The 27,783-nt window shown below is 44.8% G+C and overlaps 1 protein-coding gene across 4 annotated transcripts in view; it reads right to left on the minus strand.

Annotated features, from left to right (window-relative positions):
- Nucleotides 1-11,434: 11,434 nt before the first annotated feature.
- Nucleotides 11,435-27,783, minus strand: part of FGFR3 (fibroblast growth factor receptor 3) — a 56,041-nt gene continuing 39,692 nt past the window's right edge. The window contains exons 8-18 of one of the 4 annotated variants that reach the window (XM_064653437.1): nt 26,658-26,808; nt 22,548-22,735; nt 21,536-21,684; nt 21,321-21,442; nt 20,072-20,182; nt 19,725-19,915; nt 18,205-18,327; nt 16,777-16,847; nt 15,228-15,365; nt 14,649-14,754; nt 11,435-14,565 (exon numbers count right to left, since the gene is read on the minus strand). In XM_064653437.1, coding sequence (XP_064509507.1) covers nt 14,401-14,565; nt 14,649-14,754; nt 15,228-15,365; nt 16,777-16,847; nt 18,205-18,327; nt 19,725-19,915; nt 20,072-20,182; nt 21,321-21,442; nt 21,536-21,684; nt 22,548-22,735; nt 26,658-26,808 — 1,515 coding nt within the window. In that variant the 3' untranslated portion in view covers nt 11,435-14,400. Of the gene's footprint in view, nt 14,566-14,648; nt 14,755-15,227; nt 15,366-16,776; nt 16,848-18,204; nt 18,328-19,724; nt 19,916-20,071; nt 20,183-21,320; nt 21,443-21,535; nt 21,685-22,547; nt 22,736-25,424; nt 25,570-26,657; nt 26,809-27,783 lie in introns of all 4 variants that reach the window. The other 3 variants (XM_064653436.1, XM_064653435.1, XM_064653434.1) reach the window with 3 other exon arrangements.

Genomic DNA, 27,783 nt, shown 5'->3' on the forward strand with positions numbered 1-27,783 from the left:
TATGGAGGTTATTAAACATGATAGAGATGGAGCTTGAACTGGATTCAGACAAACTCAGTAACAGTTCACTCTTAACTTTCTCCTGCAAGCCAAAATCAGCACGTCACTTCCTATGGGAACCACTTCTGAGAGTCACAGAGGAAAAGTGTGGCTGATAAGGCTCATGACTGAGGGTGATTGCCTTGTTCCAGGGCAGTCCCTGTGATCACAAAAGGCTTTTCATGAGGTCTGGAATTTGAGGAAGAAATACCCTCACTCAGCTTCTGTCAGTGACCCAGAGCATTTTGGGAGCTGAAGGTGATGGAACAGTGAGTGAGGCAGTCTGGCGAGATCTGAGGTACCAACATCATTGTGCCTGAATGTACTAACTGGTAGAAGACTGAAGGCAAATTTAAATAAAAATACACTGCACAATTATGAGAGATTAGATCAAGTTGGATTAATTGAAGCTGCATGAGCAAAGGGAAGAAATGCACTGCTGCAGTTTGAACAGGTTTTACAGTTTTGTCCAGCAAACGTCCCTGACACTAAACATCCCAAGAGAGGCAACTCTTGGGTTGCCTTGAAGGTGGCTCAACAAATGACCCCGTTAGCTTAACACTTGGACCAGTTGGGTAACTCTGCAGAGGACTAAGTAAAAGGGTTTGTAGAGATGTAACTCTGAAGAGGGGTCTGAAAGTCAGAGCTGGGTTCTTTGGATCCTGGTTTGCTTATCTTCACTGCCTGATTTTCTTTGGTGCTGTCTACAGACTGATTGCTCACCTCAGCTTGTGCCACAACAGCCATTTAGAGGGCAGGGGTTGAGTGCCATGCATTTGTACACTGCACAATGCTATGTGTTTTCAGTCTTGTGATATTTGAATAAAATAGTGAGACTAAAACCAAGAAGGTTTTCTGCCCATGTCTGCTCACAGAGAGGCTGTTCTTTGCATCCTGGTGAGAAGAACATACAGAAACCGCAATCTCAAGATGAGTCTCCAAAGAAGAATCATCAAATCATAGGATTAGTTAGGTTGGAAAAGACTTTCAAGGACATCAAGTCCAACCATTAACCTGGCAGTGCCAAGGCCACCACTAAACCATGTCCCTAAGGGTCATATCTGCACATCTTTTAAATACCTCCAGGGCTAGTGACTCCACCACTTCACTGAGCAGCCTGTTTCCATGCAAGAGCACTGGGTCGTCCAAGAGAAGAGGTTTTAGCAATAAATCCAGTACAACTAGACATAAAGTATTACTCACTTGTTTTCATATGGCTGAAGATAAAGCATGAAGCACAGGCATGATTGAAATAGCACCTCTCAGAAAGGTTTTAGTGGCCAGTCACCACCACACATCTAATAGGCTGTTCTACTCCAAGCAATGTCATCATCAGAGAGAAGGAAAGAGGGGTAAGTGCATTCAGAACTGAACCATTAGCTAGTTTTGCAAAACTTCTAAATATTTTCATGTCTGAAATTGTCTTTAAAAAGAATTAATTTTACACTATCTTAAATGTGAGTTAAGAGCAGAGTCGGTAACTGTTATCTTTGCTTCCTTTCTTTGAAACATTAGGTCCTGGGGTTGTGATACTAAATAATGTTTAGATGTTGTGAAGAAAAGCTGTAAATGGCCCTTGGAAAGCACCTTCCAAATTAAACAATGAGAAGCCAAATAAAAAGATCTCCAACTGGTGACTTAGACTGAAAATAATCAGAATTAAAAGTCCTGCTTCTTTGGGCTGGAATTGTGAATGTGTGGGTCTATTAGTATAGAAACCTGCTATTAACCCCATACCCTGCATTTGTCTGGCACAGTGTATTCTGCCATTCTTACGGAAGCAGGACTCTTCCTCTTCCACAGAAATTCAGTCTTGGTGTCAGAGATGGATCTTCACCAGAGAGCTAAGCAGAGTTTGTGAAGAAAGCCCACTTCACAAAAGCCAAGGTGGAAGTCCAGATAGAAATCCATTCTCCAGGCTCTCACTGAGCATGGATTCACATCTGGGGGGAGTGCAGTTCCTTGGGTGCTCTACAGCCACCTGGTCACTCAGTCCAGTATTGACCTGGGTTAATTACCATAAATGCTCTTTGAAGCATATTATGGAGAGGGAATGGCAGATATTTCACCTGAACTGACTCGGTTTAGCTTCTTTCCTTTAGGAAACCGTTTCCCAAAGTACAGGAGTGTTAGTTTGCTCCTCTTCATCCTGCAGTGAGAATAATTTATGAGGAACGCATTTTTCCTCCTGTTAAATACTTTTTCTTAGCATGTCAAGCGTGTACATTGCTGCTGGCAAAAAGCAACCAGACTTGTAGAAAGAAAAATTTCTGAAGAATGTGTGGGGTGTTTGGGTGGAGCACAAACGAGCAGATGTTCCCACAGAACAACAGGGTTTTATGGTGAATGAGCAGAGGTAAAGCCCTGGCTCCAGGGCAGCTGGATGCGTTAGGTGTACTCCAGTGTAAGAGTCACAGATGCAGCAGGACTGCAGGAAAAATAACTACTGGGATGTGACTGAACCCTTGAAATGCTGCGTCTGGGTGTTTCCCCCTGAAGGAGCTCGTTGGGATGGTTGTATATGGGATTACTGGGATAATCTGTGTCCACTTTACAGCCTTGTCAATAGACAGTGTTTGCCTTTCTGAAGCAAACACTGACTAATGTGAGGTTTAATGTCAGGGAGAAAAATGTCTGTAAAAAGTTTCAAACCTGAGCAGTTGAAAATGAGCCAGCTAAATCCACATGTTAGTTGGAAGTAGTAAAATGCCAATTCTTTTTTTGCTTGTAATTATTTTATTTTTGTGAGTGGTTGAAAATATGAAATATCTCTTTCACCTCACCCAGGCAAGACTGAGGAACCCAGAAGCTAATCCTCTGCTGCGTGCCAGTGTGGTCCCCATGCACCAGTTTCTAGGGCTACTGCTGCAACGCTTTACATGTACAATCAGATAGTTAATGAAGCTATTAATTTGCACCATATTGGAGCTCTCTGCGCTTCTGAAAATAAAGTGTCCTAGCTTCAGCATCTGTAAACTGTGGTAATTAGCTGTAGAAACTCATCTTTCAAGTTTGACAGCTTTAGCACCAACCTAAAAGGTTATGCAGAGAGCTGAAAAGCCCCCCCTGGTGCCCCCACTTGTCACTGGACCCGCCTACCTCTGTGTACCTGGCAGATGTGTTGCCAACTCACCCCGTTCCTTGAGCTTCCATTATTGTTTTTCCACTAAATTTGCGGAGGTCTTTCTTCTTCAGCACCTATAAGATGTGAAAATAGAGAGGGTAATGATTAACCTGAACGGCTCTATGATTCTAATAATTTATTTTGCTGCTGAAATTCCCACTCTCTGCACATTCCCACACAAAATTTGCTTCATCGGTGCCTGAACTTCAAGGTACCTAAGATGAACGGCTTCAGTTATGCTTCTTGAGTGTTACTGAGAGCTTGGTGATATCTGATTTCCTCTGTCTTGTTTGTATCTTGCTCATGCGTGCATTCTGCACAGAAATCTGACAAATGTATAGCCGAACTAAATTGAGATGTTTCGCCTCATCTAATATTTAATGTGAGCCATTGGCTCCTTTGAGGCTGGAATGAAGTATTAGGTTTCAGTCACTGTAATTAGCAGTTGTTTGAAATGATAGTTAAATCCGTTTTCTGAGCCAAATGTATCACTCGGACACCGAGGAAAGAAAAATAAACACAGGTCAGATCAGCATTATATTTGATCATTTGGAATTATATGCAAAATAAGCTGGAAACTTTGAAAGGCAGGGGGATGTGGAAGATCTGTCCCTTTGTAGCCACAGATTCTCATTTCTCAAAGGGAGAAGAAAGGTCTCACTATAAGCCACGGGTCTGTGCTTGCCATATCTGTCTTTCACAGCTGAATCCTGAGAGATGATGTGGACTTTGTAAAGGAGTATCTGCAGGACCATTTTCAGGTGCTCCTGTGCTTGCAGGAAGGGGCAGTTGCTGTGATATGTATCAGCTGTGAGGAGCATCCTAGATCAAGAACCACAAACCAGCAAATTACTGGGTGAATAATAACACAGCTTTCCTAGGAGATGCTGAGGAGGAAAGGCTGCTCTGGTGATGTTTGCAGGGCTGCACAGGCAGTGAGGGACACTCACCTCCCTGGTGCCCTTCTGCAGAGTAGGCAGGAGCTAAAGTCAGTGGTGACACATTTAGACTCTTATTTGGATGCTGACATCCAGAGTGAAACACTCTGTGGTCAACTAAGTGACAGTCTTATTTTAGGCATAATTCTCTCCTGGTGAGAGTGTGAAGTGGCCCCCTGAAAAAAGGCACAGCCCACGCAGACCTGGAAATCAAGGACAAAGCATGGGGCTGTGAGGATGGTGAGGTCTGAAAGTGTTGCTTTTTTTTTTCTCCCTTTGCAGGATAATCACAGGTTGATTTGTCACTGAATGACCCCACCTACAGCATGTTTCACAGATCTTGGTTATTGCATGGAGTCATAGTGATGTGCAAAACCACACCAGAAGTATTTAAAAGGCATGTGGACGAGGCACTTGGGAACATGGAGGAACTTGATGATCTTAGAGGTCTTTTCCATCCTCAGTGATTCTGTGACTGTGATCACCAACACCTAAAGGGAGGCAACATTACACCTGAGCACTCACCCCTAACGCTGCATTGCTTGACTGCCTCATTTCTCAACTTTAATGTTGCATAAACAGCTGTTTTTCTGCCCCGTCCTACATGCTCACACACGCACAGAGGCCTCGCTTCTCCAGTCCCTCCCACACAGGCAAACCTCTCTTGGCTTTGCTGGAGATTTTGCCTAACAACTGAAGTGATGGCCTTTTACATGGCTCCTTAAGGTTGACCATAACAATGAGGATGAGTGTTTCTCTTCTGGAGCTGCCCGCTCTCCTTGGGCTCATTGGGCTCTTATGTTCTTCTCTGTTCACAAAATCCATGTGACACACTGATCTGGGCAAGGCAAATGTGAGTTAGTACCACTGACAGGAGGATTGTGGTGCATTCAGAAAAATTAACTAGCTGTTGATCAGCCAACCAAAACTATTTTGGATTCTGCAGCCTCAGAGCCACCCCTTTTGCCAATAATTTCTTGCCTTTTCTTTACCTTGTAAAAATTTCTTAAATTCTGTATTTAAGTACAAGGCTGATGGAAAAGTCATGACCATTTCTGTGCCAACATAGCGTTGTAATGTTGTAATGAATAGAGCACTTACTTTTCTGTTTTCTGAATATCCAGTAACAGCCTTGCTTTTGCAAACTCAGTTCCTGAAAATGTCATTAAAATCATTCTCCAAGAGTGAAAGCTGATAGTGCGGTTTTATATGAAATGGACTTGGTATCTAAAGGCTCTCACTGGCTCAGGTTTCTTAACTTCTGTTTATTTTTTTAAAAAGAGAAAAAAAAATGTGATCACCACAAATAAATAATAATTAGTAATAAAAATAGAATGTGTATGTATGTCCTATGCTCTGAGACCTTCTCAGTGAAAAATCTCATCACAAGTAATTAACAATGAGGGGGCACAGGTGAAAGTGGAAGAAAATGCATCCAAAATGTTTCAGCCCATCTGAGACTTCCTCCAGTTCAAGGTAGAATTACAATCTCAGTGGTAAATACCAATAAAACCAGTAAGCAATACTAAAAGAACTCATTTTCCCAGAACTTCTACCTAACAGCAGAACTCTTGCTATGCTGAAATTCTAACTAGCAAGCATGTAGATATAACTATATATTAATAACTATATATTTGTTAACTAGCAGAAAAAAACACTGTTGCAGAGAAAAGGGGAGTGATGCCCACCTGGCACAGCTCCAGGTACATTCTCCTGCCCTCTCCACAGACGTTGATCTCAGAAGAAACACCAATTTTTTGCTATTGTGAGGCTGGAGGAGGTCCAGCGCTTGGTCAGCTCCACTCATCCACCGTAAACATCTTTGCTCAGCCTGGGCAAGGAGACTTGGGAGTTCCTTTGCCTTCCTCCCTTGCAGTTTGGACCCAGCACCCCTATCTGGATCTTGGTGTTTGTTCAGCATCAGCCTCACAATGTGTGTTGTATTTATCTACCCTTTTTTTTTTTTTTTAATCGTATAGTCCCTGTGCTGCCCTGAAGCCAAGTATGATTGTTCCAGACCTTGGTGGTTGCCTTGCCAGTTGAAAGCCCCTGGTCATCAGGGTTATATTGCACAGTTTCCCAGCTCTCTTGAGCTACTTGGAAGATGATAAAACTTGCAAAGGTATTATGTAATTTTCAGGTGTTTTTGTCATTCCTCCTGTGGGGATATGAATATTTCCTTGGGTAGTTTGTGAAGGGCTTCTTGGCAGACAGTTTTATTATTTGGGTGTTTATACACCCCAGGCTGAGGTGATGAGGGCTGTTCTGAGTGGAATGGCTTTTTTGAAGAGGAAGAGTCTGCAGGGTCTCATCAAGATGATACAATTCTGGATTTTCCTGGTATTCTCCAAGAGTTTGGCCATAAATGTCTTTGGGAGGTATTTACAGAAGTTTTGCATGTGTAAGCCATAAACCTCCAACAGAAGCATTTGGTAGGAATGTATATGCTGATGAGGGTGTTCCCACAAATGCATTTTACTATGCCAGATCAAACAGGCCTAAAATTTACCTTCTGTAGGTTAGAGGTAGCTGCATGGTTTCTGTCCAAGAAAGAATATCACGGGAAATCTGAATTACTTGTATAACAAGCCCTGAATGACATTCAGACTACCATGACGTTGAAATTCTCACATGTAGGCTGTAAATGAGTGGCCCTTTACGACAGCAGCACATTCCCAGTGTGTGGACTCATAAGTCCCTGGAAAGTCATTCCACCTTTCTTAGTAAACCACCTGGCAGCTTGGTCCTCTCCCTCCTTCTTATGAAGATGACTCAGTTTTCACCATCCCTGTGCCTGTCTCTGCTCTTCTTCTTTGGTTTCCTCACCAGCTGAACATCTCAGTGCCATTATGATGATGTATTCAGCAGTTTCCTAAGGACCCAAGGTCCGTGGTCCTGTAGTTAGCATCCTGCTGTGGTTCCCTTGGCTGGAGCAGGTGGTTTGTGGTGGAGGCCAGACTGCTAAGACTGTCTGCTGAGACAAGACACTGACATCAAATGGGAGAAGACATTACTAGAAGACCATATTAGTCAAAAATATAAGACTGGCACTATGTGTCCTCTGAAGCCACTGTGCAAACTGAATCAATTAGGTACATTCAAGAGCTGATCCTGTCCCTGCTGCTCAGCCCTCATGGAGGTGCACAACGAAAATGTGGTGGGCTCAGTGTAACATCAGCATTTAAGTGCATGTTCTTCCCCTGTGGAAGATGTGTATGTGTCATTCCAGGACAGGAAGATGATTGTTTTGGAACCCTGTAATGTGCAATGAAAAACTGTCAGTGCTCTTTGAGTTTGTTCCTCCAGAGTGGCTTCAGGCACCATCACCTCTGAGCCTGCCATCAGCTGGGGGACAGACATGGCTGGGGGAGTTAAACGCTGCAGGGGGGCACAAGAGGGTGAAAACAGATCTCCATCCCCTGCCATATGAAGAGATTACTGGTCAGCTCTACTAAAGAAGGTTTAATACCAGGGTCTGCTTGAAAACATCCACAAAGTCAAGCTAATCTGTTGTTCGGGAAAAAATGGTCTCTGTCTGCCTTTTCTGTATTTCTGGTCTGAAAGTGGAAAAATCGACTGAAACCAATAAATGTGTTTTCTGCCTTGCTGAGCAGACTAGACAAGTGTCTGATGGAAGGTCAGCAGAAAGAATAATTTCTTGACCAAGTAATTGTCTAAAATGGGAAAAAGATAATTGTGATACCCAGGAAAGACAAGGACTGATTCCTCTTGTGTTGGGTTCAGGCTTTTTTGGTAGGACCAGAGCCATCACATAGAGCAACATGCTGGCTCCTGAGAAAATGGTAAACTGCTGGCTGGATCCTGGTTGTTCAGGCAGCTGTTTGGGCTGTCAGGAGTGCATAACAGCACTTCTCCACAGGGCTTCTTGCTGTGTCTGTGCAGTCTGTGCATTTATTCTCCAAAGCAGAGAGTTCCTTGAGGCAGCTTCAGTGAGGGCTTGTAAGAATTCATTGGGGTTTTTCCCCAGTTCTACCAGTCTGGCAGAGCCTTTAGGGGATGAGTTATATTTTATATTGCCTTTCTCAGCCTTGATTTTCTGCTGGCTATTGAACTTCAGGTTCTGCTCCTCTCCTCTTAAGAGGTCTTGTTGGTATGAACTAAAAGTTTCAACATTCCTGCTTGCAACCTGCTCTTCAATACAGTCTGTAACATCGGGGAAGCCTCTGATTACACTTACATCCATGTGTATGGCCTTTGGCTCAGGGGGTACCGAGCCCAGACACAGTGCCTCCCTGAGACATAAGGCACCCACCTTTGATGTGAGGCAGTGGTGCCACCTTCACCCCATCTCAGCCTCGAGAACGTGCAGAGGGGAGCAAGGCAGCCTCAGAGGTGAGTGTGCATGGCATTTAGCTAAATGCCATCAGCAAGGGCTAGACAGGGTGTGTTGTCACTGGAGGGGCTGTGTGTTGCTTATCCATGGTGTTGTCTTGTTCTGCCCAGTGCTGGTTTTAGTTTGTGCTGCCCTATTTTCCGGCCAAATGTGCAGTGAGTGCACCCCAGTGTCATGGAGGTGAGGAGGTACTTGATGCTCTCCTGGTGCCAAATTTCCCCTTGCTTTCACTCCTCAAGTTTGGTGCCCAATGCCTATTTCAATGTAGCATTTGGTTGGAAGATGCACTTGGCTTTGTCCCTTTTTTCTGCTCTCCTCTCCCAGCTGGGGTCCTTCCTCCTTGATGGAAAAGACACTTTTACCTGCACTGGTGAAGAACCTGGAGCAAGCCATGGTTGGTGGGTGATGAATGCAGACTTTGGTCTTCAGCAAAATTGTTCATAGGCCAATCCCACTTGCACATTTGGTAAGACCTTTCTTTTGCTTGCATGCTTTACCATCCCCTACCACACCTGTCCCCCTCCACCGGCCCCAGAAAAACCAAACAAAACAGGTCTGTGACAGGTACAATGGTTACAGCTCGTCTTCGGTGGGCACCAGCAGGAGAGCTGGTCACACAGTGGTGTGTGTGGGCAGAAATGTCCCCACAGAGCTCAAAGCTGGCTGTATCACTGGGCACTACAACATTGATTTCTTTCCTGGGTTTAGATAATAATCTTGTTGGGGCAGGGCACAACACTTTTTCCGCTTGACATGTTGCTGACACCTGAGAAGCTGTTTGTGGAAAACTGCATGATGGTGATGAAACAGACAAACTAAATCAGAGCTAACACAGAAAGGGGAGGGAAAAGAGGGTAAAAGAGTGACAAATCCTTTCCCCTGTCTTTTGCTGAGCCCATGGTCCTGGGCCACAAAACCCTAGAAAGCACTTAGCTCCTGGCTTCTCCTCTGGCTGTTCCCTCATGCTCTCCCATCGTTAGTAGCTCTGCTGTGTTGAGTAGAGCCATCATTCGCCTTTTACATTCCTTTTTCATGTCAGCACAACCCATGCCTCCATATTCTCTTTTCTGCGGGTTATATAACTCCTGGGAGGGATGAACTTGCTCAGAGGAGTCCACCAGCAGGAGACACCTCCGAGAGTTTGAAATGGCACCAGGAAACTTTGCTGTTTTGGTTTTAGTTGCCATCTCCTACTGACACCTGCAGGGCTTCAGACTTTTCTTCCTTTTGCCAAATCCTCCCTGTCTCACCATGGAGCCATGACCAATGGAAATAAATCACAATTTTAGGAATTTATTTGAATGTTGCTATGAAACAGGTCACGGCAGCCAGTGAGAGGCCCTATTTATGTAGTCACCCGCAGAGGAAAGAAGACATTTGTTCTGTTTTGAAAAATAACTCTTTCATGTGGAAAGGGCATAGGGTTTGGGTGGAAGGCTGCAGCCAACGAAGGGGAGATGAGCTGCAGTGGGATGTTCTCTCAGGGACACAGCCCAACTGAGCAACTTTGCAAATGTTCCTTGAGATTGTTTTGCGCGTTACTTGATGTGCATCACACGCTGAAGCCAAATACTCATCCTGGACTAAGAACTGGATGCATTGTAGGGCAATTAAAGTAAAATATTACCCCCTCCTCCCTAGGCCACAAGCAAAGACTGCTGTGGGTGAAGGCCAGCAGAGGAAGAATGACATCATGAAACCCCAGAAGGAAAGCAAATACCATGGCAGCACCACATGTGGGTCAGTGCTGCGCTGGGACAGAGACTTTCCTCTTTGTGACTTTGACTCTGTGCTATCTGTGTGCTAGGAGGACTTTTTTTGGGACAGCTATAAAGCACAGGTATACTACACACCACAGCTCACTGGCGAACAATCTGCTCTGCTTCTGCTTTTCAAGTCCTGGGGGTTGCAAATGGTTACATGACATCCTCACCACCCTACCACGAGGAAGCAATTTCCACATGAGCCAGCAAAAGGCCATTTAGCTGCACTCTGACTTGACTGCAGCCCTGCATGATCAGGGCTTGCCCCCTGGTCCACGCTCCTCCTGCTGGGGCAGGGCTCAGGGCTGGCCACCAAAGCATGTCCCTAAAGCATGGAAACAACTCGTGTCAGGTAGCAAGACTCGTCCCAGAATGCAGTGGATCTTAGTGGTGCTAAAAGTATGTGTTTTTTCTTGCAGTGGCAGGGAAATGACCTAAATCCCATGTAATTTTTTAATTTTTTAAATTCTATTAGGATGTAACAGTGGTGGTGCCAGTCCCAGTGCCATAGATGTAATTTCCTTGGATGCATGCCATTCCATGCCCAGATACTTAAACACAAGTGCTTGCTCCTGTGGGCAGAGACTATACAAACTTGCATGCAAAAATCAAGATGTATGGGATGCAGTACAACAGGATCACTTGTAGAAATCCATTAATACTATATGAAAGGGCTGGTAGGATTGGCCCAATCTTTCCCAAACTGCAATATCCCCCTGCATCGTCTGCTACTACCTGAACCAGGATTTCCTGAGCCTGAATCCAAAGCCAAACTTGGTCACCTTTTGCTCCTTGGGATCCAGGTAGGATTAGGTCCCTTGTGCCTGTCCCACTGGGCTGGGAGAAGTCTCCCACTGGGAGCTTTAATGAGCAATTCCTGCCCTTTTGCTACTGCTGTGTGCTTAACTCCGTATGAGAGCAGGGGTTAACAACTCTGTGCACACAGTGGCTTGTGTGGCTATAAATGTACTCACTAACAAATACAGAATACAGTCCTTCAACCAAAATTGCTATAAACTTATTATGAATTCAAAACTTGTGCTGGCCAGGACTTGCAAAGCAGCACTATAAAAATTAAACCCTCCTGGAACTACAAATCCCAGTGCCTGGAAGACCTGGTTTTGCAAAGGACCCTCACAACTGGATGTAAATCCCAAAATTTAACATCTTGTTTATTTATTAATTTTTTTTTTTTGGTAGAAGTAAGTTTCCCATGTTAACAAAAGCAGAATAGTTTTATTTAGTGTTCATCTCACACCTTTGACAGCTACAGCTGTCAGGCACAGAAATACAGTATTAAAATAAACTGAACAGAGTTGCTCATTGCAAAAATCACGCTATGCAAACCTGTGGATTGTAACATCAACAGTATAAAATGTAACAAAATTGGAATTTTTAATTTTTTTTAAGCTTTTAAAGATAATAGTCCAGGCTATAAAACTATATAAGCATTGAATAAGAAATGTTAAAGTCAACAAGTCTACAACAGATACATCTTGTAAAAACTCAATAAATTATATATATATTTATAATATCTAGTAACATTTAAAATCATGCACAGTTTTGTACATTTTCTTTTTTTCAGTACAGGAAAACTCGATGCTTCGAGTACTTGGAATGTACACAATTAGCAGACATTTGTAAGAAAATACCAAAAAATTCTTTTCTTTTTATTCCAACAAAACAAAAATCTATAGAAATCTACCTTCTCAAACTTCCATTGAAGTAACCTCAAACTATAAATTATTTATTTTAGGGTAAGGATTTTGTGGCTCTAAGAAGAAAAAAAAAAATCTTAAAATGAGATGCTGTCATCCTGTTATTCCGCAACATTGATATGTAATACGCACCAGAGAAAAATGGAAAGAAAGAATTCAGGATGCAATTTGCCTTGCCTCTTTGTGGTAGTACATGAAGTCTCCTGGACAAAAAAAACACCCCACCCACAAAAAATCCTCAGCCCAAACCTCCCCCATTGTCAGCTTGATCCGTGCTAACATTCCTTATTTCAGTCCTGTGCTTTTAAACAGCTATCTGGCATTGAGGAACAAAACAGCACAGCATTTTAAACACCAAATATCAGGCGTCACTGGTATTTTCCAACGTGTTAGATGCAAAAGAAATACGCAGCCATAGCAGCTCTCCTGCGAACAGTGTCACTATTTTGCTCACATGGCATTTCTGAAACCCCAAAATACAACAGTACTGGCAAAAGGGAAAAAAAAAACCCTACCCCACATCATCCAAAGTCAACATTTCGCTTTGCTGCACACTTGTTATTAAATCGACCACAAAGAATACCTTCATTTGAAAATAGAAAAATAAACACCCACACCCCCTTAATGCACAGTGGTTAAACTGATGGAAGAATTCTTGGCCTTGTTTTTCTGAAATATGTAAAAATCATCTCTCTGTTGCTATTTGTTTGGTTTTAACCACTGGTGATGTATTGAAAAATAAACTTACCTTTGCTCACTGCAATCCAGGATAAACTAATATTTTTTTAATGAATACATATATATATTTATAACATTAAATGTAATTTGTTAAAGGACTGTACATCTATACATTCTTTCAATATTTCCCATAAACACAAAGGAAAAACTTGATTAATATATTTTTTCTCCACTTTTAATAAGTTAAAAAAACACCCTTAAGCTCGGTGAAATTTAAAGTTTACAGTAACGCTATGCTATTTAAACCAATGAACAGATATGTTAATATCTATAAATAACTTTACAAATATACACGTTAAGGTACAATTTTTAAAACAAAACTGTGAAGATATAAAACAATCAAAAACATCTTTTCTTTTACCCAGATCAGTATATCCTAGATTGCAATGCTCGTATTTTGAGACTCTCTCTCAGTACTGCTTTATGTTGCATTAGTATTATACATTCTTTTTTTTTAATATATTTATTTATATATATACATGATATATTTATAGATATATACACAGATTCTCTGGAATAAACCTTTTTGATATAAGTTAAAGGCTCTTGCCTACAGGTACCCGTAACTTCTTTCTCCGAGTCACTGCACGTAGATGGAGCCAAACTGCTGGCATCGAGGGGTGGGTGGAGGAGCTGCTCCCCCCACTCACCCTTGGCAAGCAAAAACAGGCAAACACCAAAAGCAAGATTTTTTTTTTTCCCCAAAAAAATGGCTGTTCTCAGAGGCCAGGATGTGACTTGAGATGCTGTGTGGGCACCCAGGAGCCAGGTCTCAGGGCACCCTGCCGCTCTCAGATTGGTGGTTCTCTCTTCCCCAGGGACCCCACGGGGTCTCTGCCCATCCCTGAGGTCTGCTCCTGCCTTGGCACGGCCCCATCGCTCCCAGCCCAGTGCAAGGGCCAAAGCGCTGACACTTCAGGTGACTTGACCGTCTCTTTTTGTTATTTTTATTTTCATTTCTCCGTGACAATTTGCGTTTTACTTAATTTTGTTTTTTTTTCTTCTTCTTCTTCTTCCAAAAAGGATTCCTTCTATGTAGCTGGGTAGCACGATCATGAAGCTATAAAAACGACGACAACAAAAATATAGATATTTTTATAAATATATGAATCCCTGCAGGCAACGTGGCTTTTCAGCTCCACCAAAAAGGTTCATGTACAGATTGCATAAGCCAAGAATTTCCACATTCTTTACACCTTTTTGTGTGTGTGTGTTTTTTGTTTGTTTTCTTTTTTTTTTTAAAGGAAGATTTCTTTTTTTCTCTTCTTCTTATTGCAGGCACAGAACGGTTACTCTGGCACTCGAAACGCAAGCGCGGAGGCTGGGAGGTCAGCACCCCCCAGGTTCAACATTCTGCGTAGTAAAGATAAAAACCCCCAAAAAAATGAAAAGTAAATAACGACAACAAAAAAAAAAAATCATCTACGATAGATCATCTTGGCAAGAGATTAGTTCCTTCAGGCCAAACAGTGCTTCTTGACTTTTCATACAGCAATAGGGAGAAAAAAAAAATTTTTTAAAAAAATTTATAAAAAAAAGTTAATCTTTTTTTTTTTTTTTTTTTACCCTGAACAGCTTGTCAACAACACAAATCTCCGGGCACCATCACGCAGTTCCACTGGAAGATCCTTCACTACGGTTTCACCCTCGGCGGTGCCCCACACTCGCACCTCTGTGGGCACTCTGTCCGCCCTCCCATCCGTCCATCCGTCTGTGCCGGGGGTCCTCACGTCCGGATGACACCGTTGCAGGGGGGATGCTTGGGCAGGCAGGGCTCGTCGGGCAGCAGGTCATGTGCAAAGACCGAGTCGTCCCCTGAGGAGCAGGTGCTGTGGGTGTCCTGGCCAGCCGGCGAGTACTGCTCGAAGGGCACCGAGAGGTCCAGGTACTCCTGCCAGGGTGACAGACCCATCAGTGGGTGCCCTCCTCCGGGGACTGAGTGACCCCTTCCCGCACCCGCCCCACCACACTCACATCGGTGGACGTCACGGTGAGGACTCTGTCCAGGTCTTCCACCAGCTGCTTGAAGGTGGGTCGCTGTGACGGGACGGCGTGCCAGCACTCCCGCATGATCATGTACCTGCATGAGAGGGGAGAGGGGACAGTCACCTTGGTGGGGCTATGCAGCACCCACCGCCTGCCCACCCACCCTAAAATCGCCTGAGAGAACAGCTACGGCCAACGCAACCCCAATCATGGTGGCCTCGGTGCGTGGCCGGCTGGGGGGAAGAGGAGGGTTTTGTGGAGCTGTGACCCTCATCACCGATCATCTCATGCATGACTGTGCTCTCCAAGCAGGAGGAGGACCTGTTCTGAAGGTGACATACCAGAGCTACACCCCCAACCAGCACCTGCCAAACGAGGTCAGGCTCAATAGCCATGGGCTGAGCCAAAATGAATTGGGATGGGTAAGTCTACCTGGAGATGGCTGGAAAATTTTGCAGTGGGGATGCACCAACAGCTCAAACTACAGCTCGAACAGCCTAGGACACTGTTTGGCCACAGAGGGAAGGGTCAGCAGTGCAAGAAGGTCAGCCCACACCACACACTCACAAATCATGGGTGCAGTTCGCAGGTTTGTCCATCCGATGGCCTTCCTTCAAGAGCTTGAAGAGTTCCTCAACAGGAATTCCTGGGTATGGAGACCCTCCCAAAGTGAAGATCTCCCATAGTAGCACTCCAAAGGACCAGCTGGAAACCAAAGAAAGATCTTTAAAATTCAATGAGTTTTTTTTTCCAAGCATCCCCCCATATCCCTTTCCCCCTGGCTTGGCTTTATTTCTGTGCAGCCATGCATAGCTAACAAAGTCATCAATAGCATGACTAATTGCCTAGGCCATTTTTACTAGTTACTTGGAGATCTCTGCTGATCCAACTCAATAGCAAAGAAATCCCAGGCACCAAGTCTGAAATTGAAATGAGCATTTAATCAGATAGGTGACAGCCCATCTATCACCCCCAGCTCTTTGTTAGGTCTTCCACCAGCTCCACTGAATGGAACAAATCAAATTATTCATGCACGGCTTCACTGAATTGCAGGCTTGGAACCACAGGCCACTAACTGTGCAAGCTGATACCAAAACTTGCTTGTTACAACACTCATTTCACTGGCCAAGCCGGGAGAAAAATACCCCAACAAAAATCAGCGGAGCACTAATGTTACACACTCCAGTCCTGCAGCTGTGCTCTGGTTAAAAGTCCTCTTTTTCAAAAATATCTTCTGCCTTCTTCATTTTCTTTTTAAAAACAGGGATTATCTGTCTCTGTTTCGCTTTCATGCACACTCGCTCTCCCGTTCTCTAGCTTTGATTTATCTGTCATGCCTTCTGCAGCATTACCTAAGCATGGAAACTATGATTTAAGATCAATAAAAGCCAAAGTATGGGAAAACTACAGAAATAGAATAAGATTCGTTTGTGCAACTGCAAGCAGTGAGCTTTGGGGAGCAGGCAGGCTGACTGTAAAAACGCCATTATTGACCAAATATTGCAATAAAAATTCCAGTGTGCATGTGGAGCTACTTCAGCCCTTGCAAATTCAGCTGTGATACCAACCTACATGTAAGGTGGGCTCTGCTGTTTGCTTACTGTGCAGAGGCACTGAAAAACTAGATAGGATTAGGAAAAATAAAGGAAATAAAGGTGGCAAAATTAATCTGGGGATATATTTGCTGAATACTCTCTGATCAATTCTAACAGCAGACAGAGTATTTCAAGCTCATTCCACATACTTGACTGAAGCGTTAACTCTGGGGCAAAGCGTGGAGGATGCCGAGGGTGATGTTTTTTTTCATGGAGATTTTTTTTTAGCACAATATTTTTCAACCGCCAGATGAATCACCTCATCCATAAGCTGGACAAGAAATGCCTGCCTGCTTTCCAATAATTTTTCAGCAGCTCACTAGAGATCCTCAGATGAAAGCAACCAGATAACGGCAAAACAAAACCACGTGTGCAAAGATGCAGCTTGGAACTGATCCCTACGTTTTTGCATCCTCAGGCGCCCCAGGTCATGCTTAGCAGTATGTTTGTCTGTAAGATACTATAGGTGTTGATTTTCCTGTCATTTTATTTCTTTTTTTTTAAAGTGTAGGTTTGCTTACACATCGCTCTGGTGAGTATAGACCCGGTCAAACAAGGCTTCTGGAGCCATCCATTTCACAGGCAGCCGACCCTGTAATTAGGAAGACAATGGGAACATCCCATCAGCATATTTCCCCAGCCACAACGGCACCATCTGAATCTTCTTTTCTAATCCAGTTTGAAACATTTTCATTAACAACCACATCTGCCTTCCCGGTCACTGGGCAAAGCAGCAGTGGCCACATATAAACAGATTAGAGCATTTGATCCCTGGATCTTCGCTGACAATCTTTGCAGTAAATGCTCTCTGTCAAAGACTGTATTTCACTGCCAAGGCAGGTTTAACGTATCAGTGCATCCAAATCTTTGCATGGGAACAGCATCCACTACTCATAGATGCAGAGCATGGGACAACACTTTCTGTCTCTTTGGCTGGAAGAAACAGTTGATTACAAGTCCAAATCCAGCTTAGGCTCAACTTGAAGGGAACTCCTAAAGAGTGAAGGCAAGGGCCAGATCCTCTAAGAAACAAATCCTGATCCTGCTAGAGGCTAAGAGAAGAGGTCTAATCCCATCCTACATCAGGGTCATAAACACAGGCTGTCACATAAGAAATATGAAATGAGAAAGACTAGATTAATTATAATTCTCTGGGGCATTGCTTGGCCCCTGGAGGGAGTCAGAAAGAACTGTTTCATGTTTAAGCCATAATTTGGCTATGGGGGAACTTTGTCCTCTTCTGACCTACTGTCTCACTGAGGGAGACAACTAGAGATGGAATACACAAATGGGATTATGCTTTCAGCTGTCCAACACAGGTCAAACAGGGAAAAATCCATCTATCTGATCTATGACTAAAATTCCCAAGAATTGTTATTAATTTATGATTAAGAAATCCTGGCAATTAAGAAAGATTTCTGATATACTATTGGAGGGGATAAGTATGGGCATAGTGGGCTTCAAAGGACTGCCTGGACCATCTTCTCACTCTTGGCAGGGGAGTCAAGGAATTTGGGATGTAAAAAAGAGAGAAATGCAAGAAAACCAGGTAGCTCCAGGTATACAAGTAATGTTCCTCTGTCAAGGGCTCTAGTGAGACAGAAGTTGGCCCCTTGGGACCTTAAGGAACAGTACTGGAGCAGACTTGAGAAGGCTTCATTCCCCTATGGGAGAAACTTCTGTTTCTCTTAGTCTAAAGTTTCCTGGCTAGAGCTGAGACCTCTCAACCCGCTGCTGGCAGGAGCAGGATCTGTCAGGAGAAAACAGATGGTGTATAGACTCCTTGGACCAGTCTATCTACAGTCCCTCCCTAGCTGAGGTCCCCATCAGATTTCTTCCTCCTAAGCCCCTCTAGAAAGAGAGATGTGGGACAAGGGCCACTTGCTGCAGGAATGACCGAGTTCCCTGTCAGAAGGAGAACTGCGTGTGCTCGGCAGCGCTGTACTTACATTGGTGGTTTTCTTGTAATAGTCAATGTTGTGAACGTCTCTAGCGAGGCCAAAATCAGCTATTTTCATCACATTATCTTCGGTGACTAACACGTTCCTGGCTGCCAAGTCGCGATGAATGCACTGTGGAAGGTGAGCAAGTCAATAAATAAGGGCTCGTTAGCTGCTCGCGCCTGGAACCAGCAGCACCGTGTGGTTTATGAGCTGCCGTTTCATTGACTCCCGAGCTCATAAAGCTGTGGGCACTGCTTAACTCCTGGCTTTCTGTGTCACCGCCCCATCATGCATGCTCAGTGGGAACTACCTCTTAGCAACACCTAATCAGCAGCCCCAGCGCTGACACAGCCATGCACGTGCCTTTTCTCTCCAAAGGGGATGCACAGATGAGAAAGCCAACTCTCCCCTTCTATGGGCACTTACTGGGACGTGAAGCCAGGAGGAGGAGTGCAGGCTGATGTCTGAGGGGGAAAAAGTCCTTGCATTCAGATATCCCCAATACATCCAAAATACATTGAATCATAGCATGGTTTGGGTTGGAAGGGACTTTTAAAACTCACCTAGTCCAACCCCCAACATCATAGTTGTCAGCTGACAAAGAAGTTAAATCAGCCAGCACTGTGTAGAAAGGGTTTAAAGCCACCATGAGCCACCCACCATGAACTGCAGGCAGAGGACAAACACATCTGACATCTGAAACTGAACTTGCTCTTGCTACAATGCTCCCTTGCCCACAGAAAGGCCGTGCTGGTGAACCAAAGCCTGATTCTCCACTTGCTGGTGTCAGGGTAAATCAGGAGTAATCCCAGGGCATGATGTATGCAAACGCAGCAGCTGGCTCAGCACCAGCAAAGTGCTCCCCTGGGAGCATCCTGGGCACCGCCATGCATTGAGCCAAATCCACCGCCGGCTCTGCTCCCACTGAGCCTACACGCGCTCGTGACAGCTGCAGACACATGAGCTACACTCAGGATCTCAGCTTCCCTGTGAGTGCATCTTTAGCAATCTCAGAAAAGAGGTGAGGGGAACAGGGCTGCACTCAGCTTCTCACTGCTGTCCAACCTAACATCTCCCACAGTGGAAGTACACAATTCGGCATGATGCTCACCCTGACCACTGCTGCCTGAGCCTCAGAACTGCACAGCTCAGTTACCTCTACAAGTGGTAGAGGTTGAACTGGTCAAGAAAGGCACCAAGGACTGGGTTTCTTGTGTTTTGTAGGCATTTTGGAGATGCTAATGGTCCTGCAGGTGACAGCAAGGGCTGCACAGCTGCGTGGTTCATGAATGAAGCCAGCACACAGGGACTTCTGCATATGGGTGAAGCCTGCAGCAAAAACCCCAAGACACTTCATAGGGAAAAGCCTCCAGCAAAAACCCCAAGACACTTCATAGGGAAAAGTCTGGTCTCTAAAGGGAGAAGCCTGCAGTGCTTTGCCTGAGGTTGTTCCACACACATAGCATGGCCTGCCTTTGAATGTGGCTTTGATGGAAGCTTCTACCAAACAATGTTTCTCAACTCACTTTCTGAGATGCCAAGTACTCCATGCCCCGTGCCACCTGGTAGGCGCAGGAAACCAGGTCCTTAAATGTCAGCTGCTCCTCGGGCAGCTTGCAGGTGTCGAAGGAATAGTCCATGCCAGGTGGGCGACGTGCCCTGAGGTATTCCCGCAAGTTCCCCTTTGACGCATATTCCACCAACACATAGAGTGGTCCTGCAAAGAAGGGCACATCAGTGTCCAGCAGAGGAACAGCTGACCACCAAAATCTCATCTGAGGTATTCTGGACAGTCAGTGAGTAATTACACAGAGGGACAGCCAAACCTGAGCCTCCCATGACCCTGTGAGCACTGGGCTGCTCTGCTACATACCATCCTGTGTGCAGGCACCGAGGAGGTTAATAATGTTTTTGTGCTTTCCAATCATTTTCATCATTTCCATCTCAGAGACCAGGTCAGAAAGGTCCTTGTCTGTGGCGTCATCTGGAGAAGGTAGGAGAGGAAAGCAAAAAAAATGTCATGGAAAAGAATAAGTGTTTAGGGAAGTAGTTACTACTTACAGTAGTTACAACTGCTGTGTAGCCCTGTGGGGCTTTGGCGTGGAAACAATACTCAAAATATGGCTGTATTTGGTTTTGTTCTACTTTGGGAAGAAGAATCAAAAAAAAACCAAAATCTACTACCATTAGAACAAAAAAAGATAAAAGAACAAATAAGCGGAGATAAATGTTCATATGGAAATCAATAATGCCTTTCATCTTCTGTTTCTTCCCGGTAAGTATTACAGAAAAAAAGTCAGGTTTTGGTACCTGGTACCTGCTTTTCTGAGAGTTTCCCTCCCTCAGCTCCACAGGCAAAGAGTAAATGATGGTGGAAGGTAAGAGCTGGGAGAGTGGCTACATGAAGGATTGTATTTTTTGTATAGAAAACTGCAATTTTTCTACAGAAGTAGAAAAACCTTTCTGCAAAAGCAGAAAAATGGGGGAAAACCTTCCCAAAAGAATGCTTTGATTTGGAAAGATGTAAATGTTCCTACTTCCAAACCCCGCTTCAGAATGGACTGAAGAAAATGTAAATTAAACAAATCCTTTTCTGATAAGAAACATTACTTTTTTTTACATGTCACCCCATGTAACCTCAAGCCCAGGCTGCTCACTGCTCACTGCTGGAGCCCCTGCTCTACTTGCTCCAGCAAGTTTGGGATTGAGTTTTTTCCATGAAGTTCCTCAAGAAGGGGTTTGTCAACCGAATTTCTGCAAACCCCACCTGAGCTTGCTGCATAAGGTTTTGGTAGAACAGGCAGCGCTGGTTATGGGAGGAGCAAGGAGTGGGCTGATTCGTGGAGCTGACTAGAAGTGAAGGGGGTTCCCCTTCTTCTCAGGCATGCTATTGCCCCTTGGCAGAGAACTGGTTTAATTCCCAGTCCCTCTTCCTGATGGGATTTGCACTTTTACCTGCTCTCCAAGGACAGCCCTCACCCCCAGGCTATATGGGTGAAGGGGATGAAATGCAGTTCTTGCTTTCTTCTACTGTATCTGTTTGTATAAAAGACTTAAAAGAGAGGCAAACAGAGGAAATCCCAGCACAATATGCTGTTCTGCCTTCTGTGGACTTCCCATACCTTTTAACATCTTGACAGCAACCGTGACGGCCTTGTTGGGCTTGTCCTTATCAATCCCAATTGCTTCTGCCATCACCACTTGGCCAAAACACCCCTCACCAAGAGGCTTCCCCAAGGTCAGGCTGCGGGGAGGAACAAACAGGCATGTTATGGGGGTACTGGTGTGGCTACACCACCAGCAGGCACAGAGACTCCAACCCATGGGTTTGACTGACCGAGAACGTGTCAATTCCCACTTGGGATCTGGAGGCAGTTCCAGCTCGGAAACGTTGGCCAGCATTGGCCCATCGCTGGAGGAGAGACGCGTGATCCGGACCAGGGGCGTGTTGGAATTCATGGAAGAGTTGGACTCCAGCGACACCTGCTTGGGTAGAGCAAATGAAGTGTTATTGCCAACTGTATTCCCAGGGCAGGCAGTGCCTGAGATGGAACACTGAGGAGGTTTGAGCTCTCTTTGCCCATGGACACACATTTCTGGAAATTTCTAATCAGGAAATGCCCCCACCCTTGCAGAAATGCACTCATTTAGGCACCTGTGGTCAGGTTTTTAGCTTGTGGAAAGAAGGGACAGATCAGCCAGTGCCCTCCAGCAGCAATCCATTCAGTTGCTCCGTGTGCATCGCCGCAGCACATACAGGCTATGGAGTGACCTCTCCCATTCTGGCACTGTAAACAGCCACCATGAGCTTGCAGCCAAAGCTTGAAATCCATATCCTTCACTATGGGGTTTCACGTGGTGTCTTTTGCTCCTGCCCCTCTGCAATTCCTCTAACTGCACAGAGGACCCTCTGCCACCTCCATGAGAACTGCTCTGGGTTCACCAGTGACCTCTGTGAAAGCAGGAAGGAGCACAATTAGACGTGCTCCTTCTCCTCAAATCCCTGCTCCATCAGGGAGCCTGGACTGAACTGTTCCTCTGCCAGATGTGCTTCTGTGGCACCCACAGCTGCACTGCCAGCCCCTCCTGGACAGGGTCAGCAGCAATGCCACTGCTTGGGGGCTGCTCATGAACCAGAGTCAGCAGCCACCTGCCACTGCTCCACTGGCACAGGAATTAATAAAAGGGGGTTACACTTCTAGGCTGCAGCCAACTTATGTCCCTCTTGGGCAATGTTTTTCTGGTGGAGCTTCTCACCTAGAGAGAAAATGTCATAGAGGAGGAAGAAAAAAAAAAAAAAGAGGGATACCATAGGGGGGAATAGGAATCTTGTATCTACTTTCTGTTACCTGTCTCTTGAGTGGAAATTTGGAGACTTTCTGTACAGTGGGGGTGTTCATGGCCTTTTTGTTTGGCATTTTCATCCTCCAGACAATCACCAAGACCAGCACCAGGAGAAGGAAAGAAAAGCCAGTGCCATAACTGAGAATGCCAGTGTACACTGAGCCTGAATCATCCATTTCCATGAGCTCCTCGGCTGCAGGGTGACAAGAGATGGCAGTCAGGACAGGGCAGGCAGCTGCCCACAGGCAACCACACACATGAAGCACAAAGAATTTGGGGAGGACTTGCTCAGCTACGCCAATTTGCTGAGTGACTTAAGTGAGGGGATTCTCCCAGGCCAGTGGTTTTCTGCCTGCGGCTGTAGCTAAAACATTAGTTCAGTTTGCCTCTTTGGGGTAATTTTACTGCCCTTTGATGCAACCTTTGGTTTTTAAAAGTATTCAGCCCACAGACTGAAAATCACTGCTCTAGGCTGAAGGCATCTTCACACATCTGTGCTGTCCCTCTGACCCAGATCTTGCTTTCTCCACACATCCACACCATGTAACTAGATGCCCTGGATGTGCAAAAGCTGTAGGACTGGGGTTTGCTTCACTTTACTCATTCAGATTCTCTATCAAAGATTTCCACTGGACCAGTGCCTGCTCTGAGGGACCAAGGGGCTCAAGGAGCACCCAGCAATAAGGCATCACACAGGGAAAAAGCATCAGAACAATTTGCTTAATTATTCAATGAAAACAGTTTTGCTGTGTAGAGGCTGGAAGGTCTGGTTCAGAGAGGTGCGTGAGCCAGGACGGTGATGGCATGAGCCCATCAGCAGTGGCTACTTGCTAGCAAGACTTTATTTAGAGACCAGCAAAGCTCAGCTGTGTTTTCTCTCTTGTTCCTTTCAGGACAGGCATGTAGACCAGAGAAAGGGGCCATGGTAGGACTGGTTTTCTGTCCCACAAAGGCATGCTGGCATCAGAGGAACAGTCAGTAGTGGGAAACTTTATAATGAAGTCATGCCGGCGTGGGTAGCTCACTGATGGATCGTGTCCACCACTGAGCAGCCCCTTCGGCAAGCAGCAGGAGCCTTTCCCTGGCAGCAGCAGGCTCCATGTCAGGTCATGGATGGTTGTGTCCAGGGGGACATGGGGAAGGGGCTGTCGGTGACAGTGGGGGCTGCATCAGCCTGTGTGCCAGCTGTGGAGGGCCTGATCCTGCCAAACAGCCATCCCTTCCTGTGAGAAAGGGGTACCAGATCTCCTGGGACCAGGCACTACGGTTGGTGCCACAGCTCTGCTGCCTTGGCTCACACTGTCTCGTTCTCTGCTCCACGTCCCTCCTCCCATAGCGTGGACGGGGGTTTACAAGCTGAAGTTCCCCCGACAGGCTGTATCCTGCACCCCCTCTGTGGAGGCCTGCTGCTGCACAGACAGCTGTCCTTCGCTGTGTCTGACTTCAAAATAAAGTTCTGCTTCAGGTTTTTTGGTGGGTTTTCTCCTGCTTATTTTGATAAAGTAAGAGGTGTAAATTCATACATTGTAAAAACAGAGCATCAGTCGGTTGAGATAATATTGTGAGATTCTCAAAATAACAGAAACATTAGTCTTCTAATGAAAGGAAATGATTTCTCATCCAGTGCATGTCAGAAGCAGAAACAGGATCAGATCAGCTATTACAGAGCTGGCAAATAAACAGGAAAGATCAGCAGATCCCACCAGCTGCAGGGTCGGGCATGGAGGAGACCTTCTTAAGCCCCAGTAAAAGCGATTACATCCAAATCATCCGCACAGATAAAGTCAAGATTAGAAATGCCAAAGTTTCCAGTTCCTAAACACATCATGAGATGGATGTGTTGTGAGATGGACCCAAATGTGGTCTATGACTGGATGAGTCAGAGTGGGCTGTCCAGGATTTTGCATGCCTTTTCAGTAAGGGTCTATTGAACATACTCCAGGTCTGTTTCTGCACTCTGTGCAAGGCACAGCATATATGAGATTCAATATGAATATTGCTAGTGCTTCTCTGGACCACGCTCAAGCCTGCCCTGTAGCTGGAGGCAGATTCTGCAGGTGAAGGGGCAGCACAGCCTCATTCCCCCTTTTGGAGAGCAGATCCCTCTGTTGCATATTCTGTGCTGGCTTCATTGTCAATAAGAGCTTTGCACATGAAAGGACCACAAAATCGAGGTCACTCTGGCCTCGGGTTTCAAGCCCACTGCAGCTTTCATCGATCCCAGCTGGAGCAGGCAGCATGCAATGCCCCTGGGAGCCAGGACTCCTGTGCTCTGTCTGCAGATGACTCTCCTTGACCTTCTGTTTGAGATCACTATCTTGGCCTGCTCATCCGTGAAGTGGAAATAATGCTACAGGCAGGGAAGGGTGTACTCACACCAGACACTTATGCATCTAATTTTAGGTTAAGATATGAGGTCAGACAGAAAGGATCCTTCATAAGATGATCCACAATCCATGTCCAATTTAGGTGCCCTGGATCATCTCATGGGGAGGCTTCCTTCTCTCACTGGCAGTGTAAGAAGACAAAGCTCCTTATTTTGGCACCTAACAGTCTCCTAACAAAGAGGCTGTGAACATCTCCCTGCTCTCTCGATAAAAAGGAAAAAACCAAAACCCGTGCATTTTATTTATTTTATTTTATTTAGCATATTAATTAATATTTAATTTATTATAATATTTTATTTACTGCAATTATTTAAAATTTTAGATGCAGTGCAAAAAGAGTCAGCTGCGAGTATGCAACAGGGGTCTGCAGAAAATCCCTCCCTGGAAAACACCCCTCTTCCAAGCAAGAGGCGGTCTGTGGGAACTTGGCATTTCTAAAGCAAAACATCAAGGCATCCTGGAGAGGGAAGGAGAAGCCAGCACAGAAGGAAATACCTGGTAGCACCGTCAGCCAAGCAGAGTGATGTGAGAACCCAATAGAATTCCCTGCGAGACAAGTATATTCCCCAGCATCCTCAAAAGTAACATTTCGCAAGTACAGAATCTCTAGCTCCTTATCCGTTGTGTTAACACCTGCCGTCTACAGGGAAAAAAAACACACACATATAGAAAGAGGGAAAACAGAGAATAAGCCACATTCCCAGCAAGTGTGAGGACACCACAGGCAAATTTTAAAAGCAGATTAAGGTGGTTCTTTTTTTTTATTTTTTTTTCCAATGGCCCATCTTCCACATTTATTTATTCATTCCCCTCTGCAACCTGTAGTCAAAAACAAACAAAAAAAAAGTTCCCTTCACCAGGTTCTTACTCTGTCCCACTAAAGAAGCATGCAAGCAAAAGCATCCAAATGAAAAATTGCCCCCACAATATGACTGACTTTGGGTTAGTAGGATGAGTACAGGGGTGGGGAAAGAAAGGAGGAAAGAGGAGAGAGAGGAAAGACAGTAAGAAAGGATAAAGGAGGGGAGATGTAGTGGGGAAAGATTCAAGTGCTGATCAGAGGAATATACAAACATTTTGGTTCATGAGTTCATTAAAAAATATAGAATTTTATAATTTTTTATCATTTCTTCAGTGGGCATCTCAGAGCCATATGTTGATTACACAGCCCTCAATACTGCAGTGTAACTCCTGTTAAGAACTTTCCTGCAGTAGCACTGAACAATACAGCAGCCAAACCCTCCAGGCTGGAGTCAAAACCCAGAGCCCAGGAGACTGCTGTTGTTCTTTAGTTAACATGTTTGCTTGCATGAGCCAATGTTGATATTTATTTCTCCATTACTTCTCCAAGGGACAGAACTGATTATATCAGTTTTATGGGTGAAAAATTTGAAACAGCTTGGTTTTTCAGAGCTTTGAACGTCAGAGGTCATTAACATGCAATTCTGTTATCAGCACTCAATTGTAAGGAAGGGAAAGGAATTAAGTATGAAGAGTTGATAGCAAAATTTGACAGTCATTTTATTGTGGGAATTTTTCCATGGCAATTGCTGTATAGGCGTTACATTCTTGTAAAAAAAAATTAGCAAGGAAATAAGATAAAGCCATTCAGCGTCAGTTGACAGGGTATAATACAAAATGAATAGTAATTTTAATCACTAGATTCTTAAAAATGTTATAGCTCATTCTTGCAGTTGCCAGGCCCTTGGGACAGAGTCTATGGTTTACCTGGTTTTGGTTTGCGAATGTGGAGCCAAAATGGCTTTTCGGCTATGCCTACGAAATTGTTGGCTCTACACAGATATTCTCCTTCATCTTGTTCTGTCACATTGAACAGATTTAGGTTAGCATCGGCTTCAGCGCTTTTACTGATCCAAGACTGCAGGAATAGACAGAAACCTGAACTTCAGTAAACCAAACAATACCTCCTTCGAACCTACATCAGATAGGATTGACTGTGCACAGCAGGTTTCTTTTCAGCTGTGGCAACATCCCCAGCTCACCCTGTGGCGAGACACCTAACCCAGGACCTAAATGATGAAGAGAAGGTGCATTTGGTCCCCAAAACACGTGCAGGTGAACTCCCTTCCCTTCACACATGCGATTTCTTTTCTAAAACAGACCAGTTTCCCCCTTCTCCATCTCCTTGGTTTCTTAATAACTCTTCAGACAGGAGCACCAGAGAAAGGGTTTAAGCAGAGATTTGTGTTTGCAACTCAGCCCAGCAAATACTGTTTCAATTATCAGATTCCAAAATAGAATTTGGAAACAAAATATAAGCAGTGGCGGTCTGAAACTCGCTGCTGACTTTGCCTTTCAGAAATTAGCTGTAATTTTTTCCACTGCTTATAGGAGCCTCTTCTTTACTAAATAAAGTGGTGCATATAAATCAAACGAAGTTCAGACTCTTAAGCAAGGGGTTTATTTATCTTCTTCCATGCTGCCACAACAGCACATCAGTTTTTTCCCTAAACACTAAACAGTTGTTTTTATTTTGGCTGAAAATGCACAACTGTTTTAAGTGGCCTCAGAAGAAGCTTCAGTTCTGGAAATGAAAATAAAACAATTCTCTTCTCAGTTTTGGTCTTATGCTCTCCAACTCAGTCTTGATGCCTTCCATTTCAAGGCCTGATCCTGCCAATATGACTTGCAGCCCATTAAAATCATCAGAGCAGCCAGCTCTGATAGGTTGTTAACTGAACCCAGAGGAGGCACCAGGAGAGCCCCAGTGTCCATGTCTGATGACAAACACCACTGGTTTTGACCTGATCTCATCTCTAAGGCTTACGCGCTGGCAAGTTTATCTGCCCTGGCTAGTGGGGAAACGTGCCTGCCTGCTGTTGCTGCCTTGTTT

Source organism: Pseudopipra pipra, chromosome 4 (assembly GCF_036250125.1).
Source record: "Pseudopipra pipra isolate bDixPip1 chromosome 4, bDixPip1.hap1, whole genome shotgun sequence".
NCBI lineage: Eukaryota > Metazoa > Chordata > Aves > Passeriformes > Pipridae > Pseudopipra > Pseudopipra pipra.